The sequence below is a fragment of the Podarcis erhardii genome (assembly GCF_964252035.2).
Source record: "Podarcis erhardii genome assembly, chromosome: 14".
NCBI classification, from domain to species: domain Eukaryota; kingdom Metazoa; phylum Chordata; class Lepidosauria; order Squamata; family Lacertidae; genus Podarcis; species Podarcis erhardii.
In genome coordinates, this window is record NC_138503.1 from 52,955,291 (window position 1) to 52,973,243 (window position 17,953).

The window sequence follows — 17,953 nt, forward strand, 5'->3', positions numbered from 1 at the left end:
CTGACTACTCGTCTTCATGCCACCACCGATCCCTTGGCTCTGAGCTTCCTTCCCTGGGGGTTTCCTTGGGGTCTCCCCAGCTGGTGCCTCCCCCCTCCTCTGCATCCAGCCAGTCCATGACATCATGGCATGTTATTCTAGAACCAATGGAGGATTCTAGTTGATTTTTCCTATATAGCCAACACAGTATCTAGCTCTCTATTTGAAAGGCTTCATAATGAACTGCTTCCATTCCAAAAACAAAAGTTCAATGCAGATTGGTTCTGCAATCCCTCCCCCAGTGTGTCAATTTGAAAAAAAAAAAAGATGTAGGTAGTCTCACCCATGAGGTGTGTGTACCCAGACCTGCCCAATGGCATTGTGGGTAGGCTTGTACCAAGTTTGCAATCACTGCTTTCTCCTTCATTCATCTGGGTTGTGAGCAGGGAGGGAGAGGTGTGGATTATTTCTTCAAGAGGTGGTTTCATATGTGTATCAAGTAACCACTCACACCCTTATGGACAGCAAGATCTTGAATCAGATGGGAGGGGTACAAATAATAAAATTATTATGACGATTCATTTGATTGAAAACAGCATGTTGAAAATGAACATGAATGATTAGGAATTGAGGGGGGGGACTACATTTTTGTGCTGCAAATGTGTTGGTGTGTCTGCAACTAAAGGCTACTGTAGTGTGTTATACTCTGCATAAGGAAGATCGTTCAAAATACAGTTCCAAGGGCTTCCGGTTCCACACTGCCTTAATGGAGGCAGCCTCCATGACAACAGGAGATCATTGGTGAAGGAAAAATAAGGATGATTCGTCTTGGTACCTGACTCTCGCTTCAGCATGGAGGCAGGGAACCGCTGAGTGCAAAAGCACTTCACCTGCCAAAACCCCTCCAACACCGCCATTAAGAAGCAGACCAAAGTACAAGTGCATGCTAGAAGAGATGAGATCACAAACTGTGGAACAAACCAACTGTAAAGACCTTAAGGTTTGAACTTGAGATAGGACTTCACTCAGTACAAAAAGCAGTGAGGGGAGGAGCCTATGGTTTCTTTATTGAAAGTTTTCTTCTCTATATTTACTATTTGGCAACCCTCCTCTGAATATTAGTTTACATTATATTTGTACAAGTGAGGTGGAAGAAATTGGATTATAAATATGGAATATAACAGCAAACAGAACTGTGTGTGTAAAAAAAGGAAAAGGGGAAGGAGGCTCTATTTTGCAAAAGGTTTACGATAGAAACTTAGAGCTGACTCTTCCTCATCCTTTATTATTGAAGTGCAGTTTTTAAAAGCGAGTTTCGTTTCAGTTTGCAAATCAGTTTGATTCTCTGGAACCATTAAAAGTTCTCTTTGGGGAAACTTTGGGAAAACACCCGAAGCTTTTGCACTTGCTACCGAGGTGAATGAGACACAAACAGGGTTCACTCTTTCTCCTTTTGGGGACCACCTCGTGGCACCATCTTCAGAACTATTGGTTTCTCTGGCACTAAGAAGGCTTTGTTGCTCATCTTAAGGGGAATCTGCAGCAGGGTGAGAATCGAGAGAGCAATCAGCACATCAGTCAACCCATCTTAACATCAAGACCCCAGCAGAAGATCACAGGGGAGTTTCAATGTTTTGGTTTCCCTGGCTTAAATCAAAACACGCAGTATGATGCTGTCTATGCCTTGGGCACTGGTGCAGAACATTGATACTCCAAGTGTCATGCCCCTTGCCCCTTCCTTTTACACACACACACACACACACACACACACACACACAGGCACACACCATCCAGCTTCCTCACCGGAGTTTCCTTGCAGACCCTGAAGGAAAAATGCTGCACCAGGATTGCAATTGCCACCTTCATCGTGACGAGAGCAAAGCGCATTCCCAGGCAGTTCCGGGGACCAGCTCCAAAGGGCAGGTATATGTAGGGATCCACTTGATCCTTGTTCTCTTTGCTGAACCTGGTTGCATTCACAGAGACAAGAGAAATGCAGGGTGGGTAAGGAACCAAAACGGGCAGATCTGATGCCTTGATGGGAGAGGCAAAGGAAGAAGAAGGCAGCAGCTCAAGGCTCACAACAAGGGGACATTGCTCACCACCAGCTGGTTCTCAGTTGCTTGTCCTCAGGTGCAGTGGCGTAGCGTGGGGGTGCAGGGGGGGCCAGCCGCACCGGGCGCAACATCTGGGGGTGCAAATCCACGGGTTAGGGGGTGCAAATCCACGGGTTAGGGGGCACAGATTACTTGCCTTGCCCCGGGTGCTGACAACCCACGCTACGCCACTGCTCAGGTGCATCCACCAGCTGAATCAAGTTGTGCAAATGGGGGTCATGAGTGCAGTACCCACTGGTACCACCTATGGTGTCTGTGATGCAAAAGGTCCCCTCCAGAGTCTGTTTGCTCTTCCTGCTCAGACCCTATTTACACTGTTTGAAGAAACCCTTTTATTATGGCCAGGATGGAGCATCTACCAGCTGAATCAAGTGGGGACGATGCTGCGTAGTGTCACACAAATGGGGGTCATGAATGCAGTACCTACTGGTACCACCTATGGTGTCTGTGATGCAAAAGGTCCCCTCCAGAGTCTGTTTGCTCTTCCTGCTCAGACCCTATTTACACTGTTTGAAGAAACCCTTTTATTATGGCCAGGATGGAGCAAATTCCCCCCCCCAATGGACTGGGCAGGTAGGGTGGAGGTGTGTCGGGGGGGTGAAGGAGTGCAGAGCCAGCGAGACACATGGCTGCCAACGCTGCTGGCACTGATGGCAGTGGAGATACTTCTACTTGGCTTGGTGGCTCAGCCACCTTCCAGCTTAGCCAGGACAGCTGGCCAGGTCAAAAGGAGAAGGAGGCGCCACCCAGCCCCAAAGGTACGGTTACCAGATGTCCTCGTTTCCCGGAGACAGTCCCCAGATTTACAAATCTGTCCCCTGACAAAATCCTATCATTCCGACTCATTTCAATGAAGTGTCCCCGGATTCACTGAAAAAAATCTGGTAACCTTACCCAAAGGCCTGGCCAGGATTCAACTTGCCTCCCTGTGGCTCTGGAAGGTGGCAGGACCTCAGCCAAGAGAGGGAGCGTGTTATAGGGGTGTCTGGATGCGCCCTTCTCAGGCTTTTGTGACCGGGGGTCAGGATTGCATGCCAACCCTCCCTTCCATTCTGAATAGGGGAGGGCAGTGCCTCCTTTCCCTGCCCCCACCAGATTGGGGCAGCTCAGGTGGGACATGGCCACACCATTTTGGGGTCCCAATTCTTTTCTGCCCTTGCAGACGTGGCACCCATTTGGTGACTTGCCACGCCTTCTCAACAGCAGCCCTTCTGTGCCACGTTGCGATGAGAAAGTTGGTTTTGCTGGACAGGTTGGTTCAACAAGTGTTTCTTTTTTCTTTCTTTCCCTGCCAGTAAATGGTTAACGAACGGCAGCCTCTGATTGGCCATGGTTCCAGGAGGAAGAGTTTAAAAGGAGAGGATTTGATGAGAGACAGGGAGTTGGCCCTTGCTTGAGGGACCTTAATGGTCCTGCTAGGTTCCCCCATCAGAGTGGAAAAGAAAAGAGAAGGCAGTCGGGCATATAAAAAGACAAGGCAGGTTCTTACGTCTCTGATCATTTTTTAAGCAAAGATAGGAGAAACACCCCCCCACCCAAAAAAAAAGTTTTCGGCTTTTATAAGTTTTATATTTCCTGTGCAGCAGTAATAAATCACACTCCACAAATGTCAATAGAACGTATACAAACATCAATGATGCACCACAAAATTAGGAGGAGTGATAGGTTAAGCAACATTTTATCAAGCGAGGCATCCTGTGAAAAACAGGCCTCACACATTTTGAACAAGACTTAGAATGTGCTTAGAAGAAGCTTTGGTGCTTGCTCTTTGCAAGACAAGAGCTTTGTTGGAGCAGTTGCATGAGAAGATGGATTTGCTGACTGTTGCAGTCAAAAACCTTGGACAAACAGCGAATACTCATATAGAAACTATTCAGGAACCAACTCAGGAACCTGTTTTGACAGGGCAAGTGCAAATGCAGAAGACAATGGAGGAGGTTGTTGCTGAACCTCAAGTAACACAAATGGAGAGACCCGAGGCCCTGCAGGAGCATAAGCCGCTGTCCTTGAAGATTGAATCTGGAGCGGGCCAGGGGGGATCTGGAGTTGTGGGGGCTCTTAATTTTGGAGGGGCTTTGAAACATGCTTTTAAATACTTTCTGGACTACATTGCTGAATGTGGGGAATGGGACTGTGGGGAATGGGCTGATCTGCTGAGGGGAGATGGAGATTTTTTGGGGTTGGAGTTTCCCCAAGACCTACTCCTCAATGAGAAAGGAAAGAAATTAAGAAAAAGATCAACAAAAGACAAGGTCAAGTGCAGGTATAAACAAGAAGAAGATCTGCAGAAGGGACATGGGAGAGACTTAAGAGCCTCGGACATAAGATTACCAGGTTGATGGACTAGAAGGAACGGACAGTAAGGACTGACATAACCCGAGACCAGGAAAAAGAGACGCTGGATGAAGATTGGAAGAAAGTTTTTAAAGATTTACTTTGGGAATTAGTGTAAAATTAATGAGTCTTAGGAAAAATGTTGGAATGAAACTATTTGGCTTTAGTAGAAATGATATAAGGAGTTATGTATAAATAAGTTTTAAGTTTTAAGCTTTAATGTATTTTATGGTAAGATAAGGTTAAAATAAATTAAGGCAAACTGAACGACAGAATACTGTATAGTGAAAGATGGAAAGGATTTGTTGAGTTAATTAATTTATTTACAGAAACATTGTAAAATTAAGGAATGTTAGAAGGATGTTGGAATGAAGTAATGTGGTTTTAGCAGAAATGATATAAAGGGTTAGGTAAAAATTGATTTTTTTCCTAATTGGTGAAAGACGAGAATGTAAAATTACAGTATATTAAGATAAATTATTAGGATAAAAACAAAGCTGGAAAGGATTTGCTGTAATATCTAATTGAACTAGAATACAAAAAAGGGAGGTGTGAGGTCAAGGAAATAAGCAAAGGAAAGAAAGTTATGTAAAGGTTTGAGCTGTGTGTTTTTTTCTAACTGTTTGTATTTTTTCTGTATTTTTTTATCTTTCTTTTTTTGTTTTTTCTAATTTTTTCTTTGTAATCTTTAAAATTTGAATAAATATTATTATTTTTTTAAAAAAGACTTGGATCGCCTGCTGGGAGTCTGAGGGTCCTGCTCCTGCCTCCCCCCAGGCCTAGCAGACTACAAAAGGACTGCTCTTGCCCAGCGGAGAGTACTGTTTACAATCTTTCAAACTGCTTTTAATGCTTTTTGTTTTGTTATTAACTGTTTTTATGTGTTTTATTGTTGGGGAGGGGGTGTATTTGGCTGTTTCTGTTCATATTTTGTGTTTTTTGTGTTTTTATATTGTGATTTTATCTTGTGAACCGCCCTGAGTTAAAGGATGAGTTAAAGTGAAATAGCATTGCATTCCTGAAGTAACCTAAGTTTTTTCCACTTGTGTTATATACTATCTTGCCTTAAATAAATCTTTATTGTTTATTTAAAGAAAACTGGCCTGAGACTCCAATTTACCAGTTGTCCCCTCACAATGGTCCGCCAGAGGATAATCTTAAGGAGGATAATTTTAAGGAGAAAAAAAACTTTGGGTAAATGGCATGGTGGCAAATTATCTGAGTCAAGTCAAGTACTTTATTACGGTCATAGACCAGCATAAACAAAACATATACATAGATAGTATAACAGTATGAATCCAGGCGAATAATTATTAAATAAATAGGAGCTAGAACCAAACGTAGATTTAAACATAGAGTACTTAATTAAGGATAGACAATGGGTCTAAAAATTTATAAGAAAGATTAAAAGATCAGTTAACACAGCTATATGGGTTGGGCTTCAGAAGTGCGGATCTAATAATATGGGCCTTCAGTTTAGGATTGAATTGTAGCATAGATCATTATTCGTCAAATATCTATCATGGCAGCGCAATATCTGGTGACTGAATATGTGACTTCAGGGCTCTCTTCCTGTGAACCAGACCAAGTTTTATTGGGACAAAAGCCAGCGACACCAAACACCACAAGACCAAACAAAAAGAAATCAACAACAACATCAAGAAGAAGAAGAAGAAGAAAGATTACACAAGGGAACTTCGCAGTGTGCCACTCAACAAAAGAAATTTACGCTTCCTGATTGCTAAAGTGCAAAATTTGGCCACCTCATATGATATTGAGCTTGAGGAATCTTCCAGAAGGTATTTTCATATAATTTCGGGGGAGGATTCCAAATAATGTTGTAGGGGTATAAATTTTGATAAAAGCGGCAAAATGAGTTGAGCTCGTTCTTCACTATAAAATTCGCAAAACAGAAGGATGTGAGTGACAGATTCTACCATTTAGGCATACAGGGGCAGAGACGTGCATGCATTGGTACCCGCGTGAATTTGCCGTACAGCACTGCTGAGGGCATTGTCTCAAAGCGGGCTCTAGAGAAAGCCCATCTATAAGCTTCGTTAGTGATGTTAGTTAAGTAAGGGGCAGCTGCAAAGTTAGGCCAAGCTTTTAAACATCTATATGTCTCCGGGAGTAGAGCGTCTTCTTGTTGTAATTCGACATCGTGAAGTCTCTGAATGCATAATTATCTGAGTGAGAACGGGCCCAACAGCTTGAGAGGGAAAAGTGCTGTTTCGCCCGTAGCATATTGCTTGGTGGCAGCGCCATGATACGAAGTTAAAACCCACACAGAAACGTACCCAGAGACACAGAACAACCAGTTTAATACTGAAGTTCTTTTATTAAAAGAAGGAAAATTTCCTGTCAGAAAATGACCAGCAAGCGGCAAGCGAAAGAGACTCGGGATGACCCAGTGCAGGGAGATACTGCATCTGAGGAAAATCCTAGTACTGAGTTAGAAATGATGAGGTTAAGGTTAGAATTGGCTAAAGTTGAAGCAGAGAAAGAAAAGGCAAAATTAGCAGCTGAACAAGCCAGAACTGCAGCTGATATTCATTTAACACAGATACAGACTGAGAGAGAGAGAGCAGATTAGGAGGAAAAAGAGAAAGAAAGAGATGCCAGATTAGCCCAAAAATACAGGGAAAGGGAGGCCAAGATGGCCCATGAAAAAGATATGTTTCTTTTAAAAATGGAGGAAATTAAGCTGAGGGCAGAACTGCCACAACCATTGTGGGGGGTGGAGATTTTACCGCAGCTAATGGAAAGAGGTTTCCGAAATATGTAAAAGGTGATGATGTACAGTGGTACCTCGGGTTAAGTACTTAATTCGTTCCAGAGGCCCGTTCTTAACCTGAAACCGTTCTTAACCTGAAGCACCACTTTAGCTAATGGGGCCTCCTGCTGCCACTGCACGATTTCTGTTCTCATCCTGAAGCAAAGTTCTTAACCCGAGATACTATTTCTGGGTTAGCGGAGTCTGTAACCTGAAGCGTCTGTAAACCAAAGTACCACTGTACAGGCATTCCTATTAAGTTTTGAATGGACCTGTAAAGACTTAAATATTTCTGAGGGAAACTGGATGCTATACTTACACCCACAGAGATGTGGAATTTTCAGTGAAATATTCTCAGATCTAAGAGAAGATGAAACCTCTGGTTGCCTCACATTTAAAGAGAGAGTGAAAGTGATGTCTGTTTTATTTTCACCTCCAGCCAGGCATCTGCAAAATGCTGATATCATGGCTGGCATTGTGATGTTTGTATATGCCTTCATCACAGTTGAATTCTATTACAGTTTAATTGCAATGTTTCTACGTCTTGAGTCCCTGTCTAGAAAAAATGTGGGATATAAATAAATGTAATAAAATGGTGGTGATGATGATGTCAGCAGCCCAGCTGAGGCTGAAATCAGGAGCAGCTGGTGATCTACTAGTGGTTGGGTAGATCTTGCACTCATGTCATTCGAACACATGGCCTTTCATCAAGTGAGCAAGGCTTTTTGGGGGGTTGGGGTTGGGAAGGTTACCTTTCAGGTCTGAATTCGTCTGGTTCCGGCCAGTGTTCGGGATCCCGGTGAAGCGTGTAAGGCGGGATAATCACACTCATGCCTTTCAAGATAGTGATCCCATTGATTTCTACATCTTTCTTGCAGGTCCTTTGCAGCCGTCCTCCAAGGGGATACAGCCTTTGTGTTTCGCTCAGGACCATGTCAAGATATTCCAGTTGCATGATGGCATCGTACGTGAGAGGAGCCTTGGGGGGGATTCAAGGGGGAAGGTTAGCTGTAACCGATGGGACCCTGAACCAGCCTGACACAGAGACCTTCAGAAGGAAAGATCTCAGTTGAGGTGGCCTTATTCTGAGATTTCTGCCCAGAAATGTGACAATGTCCACAGGTTTCATTCAACCACTGGCAGAGGAAGGTGGGTGCAGTGCATGCAGTACGCACCGGGTGTCAGCCGTGAGGGCAGGTGACATTGCCGCGCCAAACACACACACACACCGAGGTTGCTGCGCAGGTGGTAGGATGCTAAGGACGCTTGCTGTGCGGGTAGCTGGCCCCGCCCCCACAGGCCAGCTAGCCCCGCCCCGCAGCTCCGGGTGCCAAAGCAGGTAGCCCCGCCCCTGCATTCAACAGGTGCACAGGTGGGATGCAACTTACGCAACTGATCTGTATCTCTCTCCACTGCCCCAATCTAAGATGGCTCAGGTGCTCAGATCCTCAGTTGAGCTCCTTCTGTTGGTCCCATCAAAATCAGAAGCCCAGCTGGCGATGACTCAAGAGAGACAGGGCCTTTTCTGTGGCTGCTCTGAGATTGCACTATTCCCTCCCAAGAGGGGATAGACTGGCTCCCTCTCTGTCATCCCTCTGCCAGCAGGCTAAGACCTTCCAGTTCAAACAGGCCTTTGAAATCTAAGGTCCAGGTGATGCTGATCACTGGGCTGATGTCAGGGCAAACTGGATTTCAACTGCTGGTACTAAATTGTGTTTTGGTGTATTTTCACTTTAGTTTCTAACTGGTTCATTTTTATTACTCCTCTGTCCCTGCCCCCCAAATTAGATAAATAACTCTCCTGTAACTCCCCCATCCAAAAAACATTTTCCATTAGGTCTGGCCTCACCTTTGCAACCCACACATTCTTACCTTTTTGGGCAGGATGGTATCTATCTCATCTTGAAGCTTCTGCTGGACATCTGGGTGAGTGGCCAAGAGGTAGGCCGCATAACCCAGGGAGTTGCTGGTGGGTTCGTATCCAGCAAAGACAAAGATGAAGGATTGGGCCAGGATTTCAATGTCAGTCAAGCCTGCAAACAAGCAGAAGTGAAAACAAGTACACATACAAGTACAAGCCTTTACCACTGAGTGTAATGACAAGGGAGAGTAGGGCCTTTTAGGTTGTGGCTCTTTCGGTGCAAAACTCTCCCCTGCAAGGTCTGCCAAGCACCTTCACTGACCTCTTTTTAGCACCAGGGAAAGGCTTCCCCCTGGCTTTTGATAGACTGAGATGATGCTTTGCTGCTACTAATCTGCTGCCCAAGCTTCCTATGGCTCTTTATGGGACCTGCTTTGTTCTGTTTTGTTCTATTTATATTTAAAATATGCTGTGAGTCACTGCAAGAAGATCAAACCTCTCCATTCTTATGGAAATAGGCCCTGAGTGCTCACTAGAAGGACAGATCCTGAAGCTGAGGCTCCAATACTTTGGCCACCTCATGAGAAGAGAAGACTCCCTGGAAAAGACCTTGATGTTGGGAAAGATGGAGGGCCCAAGGAGAAGGGGACGACAGAGGACAAGATGCTTGGACAGTGTTCTTGAAGCTACTAACATGAGTTTGACCAAACTGCGGGAGGCAGTGGAAGACAGGAGTGCCTGGCGTGCTCTGGTCCAGGGGGTCACGAAGAGTCGGACACAACTAAACAACAACAACAAAGTCACTTGGAGACCTTTGAGTTACAAGAGACTGAAAAGTCATTATCATCAACAACATACATAGTGTTAGAAGACTGTGTGGGGTTGGTTTGGAATCGTGTCTGTGGGTGCAGTCTTGTTTCTGGCATCCTTCTGTCTTGAGAGACGATGGAGTGTGCCTCTGGGGGTGAAGTCAAATCGCTGTATTTGCAGGACTGAAGGGACCCCTCCAGGACCCCAAGCCTGGGCAGTGTGTCTGGAGGTCCTGGGCTGACCAGAACCCCCCTCTTGGCCTTGCTGATGTCCAAAGGAAATCAGAGCAAGACATTTGGCACCAGCCTGGCTGCAGGAGTTGCCGGAAGAAGGTGTACAAGGCGCCAGCTAATTGTTTTAGGGATTCCGCTCTGGATTTGTGTAGGGTTTACTCCTCGGCCTTTTCTTCTCCCAAAGATATCCCACCAAAGTTTAGGATCAGAGTTTTCCCACTCCTACATGGGCTGCTTTCCCAAGTGGAGGAGACCCATTTGCCCCTCACTTCCCTCTACAGCACATGCAGAGACTGTCTTTGGACGCACTATTGGTCTCTTCCACTCACTCTGCTGAAGCCTGTCTTCAACTACCAGACTTTTTAAAAATATATATATAATTTTTATTAACAGGCCAATCAAATCACATTAATTCCAAATTATACAGCCAGATGTTTAAATTTTTGTTGGGGGTACCCATACATCAAGCTCTGAAAGGGGTCCAAACATCAGTCATGTTGCTGCTTTAATTAAACAGTTCTATCCAGTTCTGTCCAGATAGTCTCTTTGTTACTTTCCTCATCTTCTTGTTGTTATCATATATTCCTTTATTTGCTATCTCTGATAATCTTCACAAGTGGGTTGAAAACAAACATCCTCTGTGTGGGTTTTACACTCTCCAAAAATCATATCACATAAAGAACAGACGCCATTTCCACACCTCTGTAAAGAACATTCCCTCCGTCTGTCCATTGATTTCCCCAGGCTTGCCAAACATATCTCAAGGGGTCCTGCCAGGTCAAGATCACATTCCGATAATCATACATTCACATTCCGATGACCCTGGTCCTTCTATAGGCAAGCCTGTCTTAGCAAAACACCATTTGTAACTGCGTCACAAAACTTTCCATTCCCCGATGTTTCTACCAGTCCTCTCTTTGATCAGTCCACACAGTTCTTGATCTCCTGCTTGTGATTAATAATTTGCAACGATTCTTCTCTCTGGAGGGGAGGGTTATTGGTACTCACATAAGATTTAAAAAAAAAAAAGTTTTTTTCCTCCCCCCCCTTTCCGTTTCACTCCAACGTACCAGTCTTTCAATGATGATTCTTCACTTGATTTATTGTTCAGCCCGTCGCTCCGCTCACAGAGATCCATTAATCAGCAGTCTTTACTCCCGATCTTCACTTGATGTATGTGCATTAGCTTCTTTCCAATTATATATTTCCAATTACATATTTCGACCTAATGCGAACCAGTGCGCGAATTAGAGACAGCGTCTGGGAGAGCCGGCCTCACTCGAGGGCTTCGTGCCAAGTGCCCACACCCCCTTCTTTCGAATCCGGGGGTGAATTATGGACACAGCTAGCAAGGCAGTCCCCCCCCATTCCCTTGGGGGGGGGTAAGGGAGGCTGCATACTCCCATATCAGCCTCTTAATTACTTTGTGTGGGTCGGAGAGATGTTATTGTCGGCCATCTTCCAATGCGCCCCCTGGTGGCCCCCAACTACCAGACGTTTAGAGGACATCTGAAGGCAGCCCTGTTTTGGGAAGCTTTTAATGTTTGGCATATTTTTAATAATTTTAATATTTTGTTGGAAGCCGCCCAGAGTGGCTGGGGAAACCCAGCCAGATGGGCGGGGTATAAATAAATTATGATTATGATTATTCAGGTGCAAGTGAAGTTCCTAAGTCATCGAGGATTTGGGCAATTTCAACTCCTTAGGAAAGACGACTCGGGAACATGATCTGTGTAGGTAACATTCATTGCATTGCATTTTTCCAACTGGGATAGGCAATTTCAAGTCTTCAGGAAATACAGCTTCCCTTCAGGTCAGTTAAACTGTGTGGCATTACCTTTATAGGAGTGGTTCAAGCCATTGCTCTGGTGGTCAGTCTTGGCACTTTGGGAGTCGATCATCAGCTGCAGGAAATCCACCCGGCCCTAACCAGAAAACAAATAAACCAGTGGAGAAAATGTAAGGCAAAGAGATCCCCATGGGGGCCACTGGGCCGAGATGGTTTGAAGCCCCTGGTTTTTTAAAGGGCTAAATACAGCCATGAGAACTGGCCCCCTTTGCCCTTGAGGACATTCGTTGTGAGATCATCTCACTGTAATTAGGCACAACCGGACATACTGAGGGGGTAAAAGAGTCAAAAAGCAGTGAAGCAGCACAGAGAAAAGTTGAATCCTGGGGGATTTTTCAGTGAAAAGTCTCACACACACACACACACACACACACACACACACACACACACAATGAAAGCCCTTTTCCAAGCCAAAGATATTCACCCCCAAATTACGGCACAGTCTTATTTCTTACCTTTTGCCCTTCTTTCTGCCGCGTTTCCTTCATTTTTGCAAAGGACCTTGAAAAGAAGCTTAAAGCTTCTGCGTTGAATAAATTCACATTCATTAATTTGAGAAGAGGAATCAAGAATGGGAACATGGCTGCAAGAGACAGAAATCATACGGTGAACAGGAATCAACCTTCCTGAAGCAAAGCATTAGACTGAGGACTAAAGCATTAGACTATACACCTTCTACTGTGAATGTGGGGCGGTCCTAACCCTACCTGGCCAACTCCCCTGGCAATCCCCCCCCCCAGCTGGGATTGGTTAATTGTGGGGCTAGGCAGGAACCTCCAGGTATCCAGCTCGGGGGGGGGGCAGGCTACCTTGCCGGTAGTTTCGTAGTCCCAGGGGAGGGGCTGCGCGTGACCACACAAAAGCCGCCCCCAAGTTAATGTGGGGAGCGGTCATGGTGAATCTCAGAGTTGCAAATTCTGCATATGCAATTCATGTGTGAAGATATGTGCATTTTGTCAAATTGCATGCACACTGATTACACGCTCCCAGAACTTCCCACACATGTACCTAATGGTAGGGCCAGTTATTAGTATAATCCTCACAATATTTTAGATCCAAGTGCAGTCTAGAAAGAAATCATATTTTAGAAAGGCCATCATGGCTCAATGGTCGACCCACATTCGGTCCTCGTGACCAGGCTGGGCTAGGAATGGCCCCTGTCAGAAACCCTGGAGGACCTAGTCGAAAAATCTGTAGAAAATTCTGTGCTTGATGGACCAGTTATTATGTTTCCATAATAACCAGGCTGCGAACTTCCACTGGGCCATCAGAAATCACAAGCCAACTTACCTATCAAAATGAAGCGTGGATTAAAAGAGGCAAACTTGGTCATCTTCTTCATCTCCTTGACAAAAGGATCTGCAGGGTTGTTCATAGAGTCAATGTTCACACCAAACGAAGTACTGGTGACGACATCCATGCTGTAGGCTCCAAAGACGCTGGGGAGGGAACAGAGCAGCCAAATCAGGCTCTCAGTATACTTAGGATTTTCCATAGGCCTGTTTCTGGCCACCCAATGTGCTCTGGATTCACCTGAAAGGCAGCCCACATTGTATACTATGCTGTTTTTGACTGAGGCCTTTCCTGGCTCAAACCACTTACTCCTTCATAACCACAAATTCATTCTTTTCCACTTTCTTCTGAACATTTTGCATCAAAACCTCCCCGTAGTGTTTGATGATGGGAAACATCTGAAATACAAATTAACGAACAGAGATGTCAACACCTATGGGCAATTTCAGACTGAACAGTTAGAATGGTGCTTGAACTGTACAACCCATATTTACCAGTGGAAATACTTAATACTTAATATCTTTTTCCTTTTTTTACCTCCTTGAGCTTCCCGCTGGTGAAGGTTGGAGAGAGAATAGTGCGAATCCTCTTCCATTGTTCGTCCTTTGCCATTGACACGGCAGACTTCAAGATCCCAACTAAATCTAAATCCTAGAGGAAACAAAACAGTTTCGAACCAAAACAAAATAAAAAAAATTCCTTCCAGTAGCACCTTAAAGACCAACTAAGTTAGTTCTTGGTATGAGCTTTCGTGTGCATGCACACTTCTTCAGATACACTGAAACAGAAGTCACTGAAGAAGTGTGCATGCACACGAAAGCTCATACCTAGAACTAACTTAGTTGGTCTTTAAGGTGCTACTGGAAGGAATTTTTTTATTTTGTTTTGACTATGGCAGACCAACACGGCTACCTATCTGTAACTGGAACTATAGTTTCGAACCACTGAGTGGCAAAGCCAGGTTTTGAACCCATGACAGATCTGGAACCAATAATATCCAACAGGGAATTGTAAACGGAATAAACATGGTGTGCAGTGATGGCTGGGCGACTAAGTTCACACTTAACTTTTGGAGAGGGATTAATTTGCCCTCCCCATTACCCCACCCTGCCCCAGTTTGGTGCCAATGGAGTGACGTGTATGAACTCTCCTCCTTCCATAATACTATTGCATACTTAAGAAGTGAATGCCTACCCGGCGGTTGGTGAAAGTGGTGTAACACTCTTTGACGAGGACGGCTTTTATAATAGCCGGATCCAGCGTAGCTAACAAAGGCTTTCGACCCTCGTAAATCCTGGATTAGGAGTAAAGAATGGTATGTTTTTGAGATCCCAAAGAGATCCAGTTGCAGATAAGAGTATTTTCCCGCCCCAGATCATTTCCTCCTTGGGATCAAGCAATGGGATTTGGGCCAACGTGAGAAATAAAAGCAAGTCATAAAAGGTCACTTACCCCCAGGTCCTCCCGTATTTCCGAAAGCACTCATAATCAAAGTTGATCAACCCCTGTGGAAAGACATTTAAAGTTAAGAACGGCCTTTCTGAACCGGATTAAGGCTCATTATAAGGAGCACCTCTGATCCCAAGAGTGGGGAGCAGAAATGGGCCTCAGGAAACCTCTTGAGCAGGGCAGGAATGTCACCAGACACGCACCTTACGATAGGACCAGATATTTCCAAAGAAAGGCAACGGCGATGGACCTGGAATGCCCAGTTTCTTGAAGACGCCATATGGCCAAAATCCATATCTATTTTGTAAAACAAGAGAGGGGGAGGGGGGAGAGAAAGAGATACAAATCTGTCAGCAGAGCATGTAAGCCTGTCCAGGGTTCAGAGGGGAAACCTGGCAGGTTGATGCACCTGTGTGTGGGCTCCTCCTGTTAAAAAATCCCACAAGGAACTGACTTGGGCACCACAGGGGGAAAAAACTGGCACACATGAGTTTGACTAACTTTGTTGTGACATTAAGAGTCTTTTTAACCTTTTTAACCAGTGGGGGTTTTTTCCCCCTTGAAAATGTTTAGGAGTACTCTCATTTTGACCATTTTATAGTTCAAATCAGGAAAAATAAATACAGTAAATGGACAAAAGTACAAAGATTCACAAAATGTTTAGGGGAATATGTACCCCTGCATACCCCCAGAAAAAAGCACTGTTTTTACAACGAGGAAAGTCATTCTGCAATTAAAGTTGCCATAAAACAAGGCAGGGATTTGTGGGCCCCACCTCACTAAGCTTTCAATAGGGGCTTGATGTGGGCAGAAAGCAACTGGCCTGCACAGCTCCTCCAATGAAATTCCTAGAGATCAACTTGCTGCACACCCTGCTCTGCATATATACAGTAATAAACAGGCTCCAAAGTCCACCAGCTGATTTCTCCCCTGCAAATCCAGCTCTTTCCTTCCCTGTTCTGTTTGTCTTTAGCAAACACCCTTGGTTTTTTGCTGTACTTTAAAAGAAACATTATTTTTATTCTTGCATGTGTGTGTGTTGAGTTATATGTGAAAAGATGAAAATGTCAAACTCAGCATCCCACCTTCCCCTCCCAACTTGAAGGCACAGCTGAGATCAAAATAAAAACAGGGGAGTTCATAAGCCCTGGAGCAGAAGGAGTCCAAGCGTTGCTGCTGTCCAGGGCTGTTTTTCTAGAAAAAGAGATGATGGAACTCGCCAGGAACCTTCTGACAGGTGCCAGAACCCACCTAAGAGGTAGGGGGACTGAGTTCCTGGGAGTTCCCCCTGGAAAAAAGCCCTGCTGCTGTCAATATAAAGGGAAGTGTTAGCACAGCCGCATAATACGAAATGTGACAGGTACATTTTGTCCTGCAGAGTCTTTGTTCTTGGGTAGAATAAACAGCCACTAGTCTGCTATAAAAGTCTTTCGGGGGGGGGGGCAGGTTGCCATCCCAAATTGTTTGAGTCCATTTTCCACAAAGTGCCGTCTCCCAAATTATGTGATACCATTTTTGGTACATTGCTACCCTTCGCTTCTTTTCAATCTCTAGCTATCAATATTCTTGCTGCCATTAATAAGTAATCAATGATATGTCCATATAATAGCCCTAGAGTTGTTGCTGCTGAATATACCTAACAATGCTATTTCATGTGGAGGGAGGTTCCAAAAATATTTTATTAATAAAGCAAAGATAAGAGCAAACAAAAAACCTCCATAGGAGGTTGAAAGCAGCAGAAGCAGAAGGAAATATTCTTTTCTTAAAAAATTAACTGTGGGATACAGTTAAATCAGAAACAGAAAGCAAACACACACACAAACTCATATGCCGAGTTCTATTCATTATTGGGATGCAACCATTGCTGGTTCTCCTGAGAGAAGACTCATAGAAACTAAAGGATGTGACTTAGATCTATTAATTCCAGAGGGTCTACTCCGACTGAAAGTTGGTTGTATACAACACAGAGAGCCCAACAACAGAGTAATTACATTCTGGGTAGCAAAGAGCTGGGTAGCAAAAGGTCATCCCACCTCCCGCCCTCCATAATGGCTATAGTATTCAATTAGATTGCTATAATGTTTTTTACATGGCTGTGTCCATGAAAATAGTTTAGAAAATTCCACCAGCCCAGTGATAGCCAGAAGTGTTTTGTTGATGGCCAACTGATCAAACCACATGAGGCCAACCCTACATCCATCTCCAGAGTTGTCACCTTCTTCCCTAGTTTAAGCTTTAAAGGCCTCACAGTCCTGGGCTAGATAGAGTAGGTCAGGAATTGGCAGCTTCTGCCCAATAACTTTGTCCTGTGTCTCCATTCCTTCTCCCTCTCCCTCTGCTGTTGAGAGATTGGGAGGTGAGTTCAAAATAAAAGGCTTGTGGCATCATGGTTGGCACCCAGAAAATGGAAGCCCTTCCAGGGACTACTTCTAGGTGGGTGCCAAACACAGTTTTGTTTCAGATTTATAAGATAAGGCTCTTTCAATATGCTGTGCTTCTAGAGCTGCTTCTACAACCCAACCATATGCAAGCTTTCTTGGAAGTAAATATCCTTGCAGTTCAGAGGATGCCATCTCTTCACAAGAAGCAGATTTAAAACGCCCCCATTTCTTTTTCACAATTAGAAAACGGCCAAAGAAATGATAAGAGAATGATACATACAGCATGAAAAGGCCCAGAAGGGCAATGAGAAGGAACCATGTCTCAGTGGAGAAGCTTGGAAGGAGATCCATCTTGTTAGCCCTTGATGAATCTCTGGCTTTGAATGTGGATTTCTGCCCTCTTTATATTTGTTCAGGGCTGGAGCTCAAAGTGGAAAAAACCAAAATTTTGCAATAGCTTTTGCTATCCATTCAACTTTGCTCTGATGACTGGCTGCCTCAGATCAAGCTTGCTTTGTCTGCTGTGAAAAGAGGCCGAGTGAGTTCTGCTTGCAACAGAAGAGGCAAGGACTGAGAAAGCGTTTGTTGCTTGGCTGCCTTCTTATGTAAAAACATCTCCTGCCAACCTCTCCAGCAGGTGCATGATGTCATCTTCTGATTCCTTTTACTACAGAGCAGCTTTCGCTCACCTGGTGCCCTTCAGATCTCTGAAAAGCCAAGGGGCTGTGTCATTTAGCCACCTTTTAAGGGGTACAGTTGCCTTATCAGAGTGCCTGGAAGATGGAGAAGCTTGCTTTCTGCTGCTCTGGATGGAGCACCCAAACTGATGGATTCAAGTTACAAGAAAGGAAATTCCATCGAAACCTTAGGGAGA

General features: G+C 44.6%; 1 protein-coding gene across 1 annotated transcript; it reads right to left on the bottom strand.

Annotated features, from left to right (window-relative positions):
- Positions 1–1,020: 1,020 nt before the first annotated feature.
- LOC309329193 (cytochrome P450 3A24-like) lies at positions 1,021–17,509 on the bottom strand. The gene is made up of 13 exons (XM_081839861.1): positions 17,360–17,509; positions 14,902–14,995; positions 14,702–14,754; positions 14,444–14,543; positions 13,787–13,900; positions 13,559–13,647; positions 13,247–13,395; positions 12,412–12,539; positions 11,945–12,032; positions 9,076–9,236; positions 7,956–8,182; positions 1,783–1,945; positions 1,021–1,516 (listed from the first exon to the last, which is right to left on the bottom strand). Exons 1-13 carry the CDS (start codon positions 17,428–17,430, stop codon positions 1,418–1,420), a joined length of 1,536 nt encoding a protein of 511 aa, XP_081695987.1. The 5' UTR covers positions 17,431–17,509; the 3' UTR covers positions 1,021–1,417.
- Between the last annotated feature and the right edge of the window lie 444 nt (positions 17,510–17,953).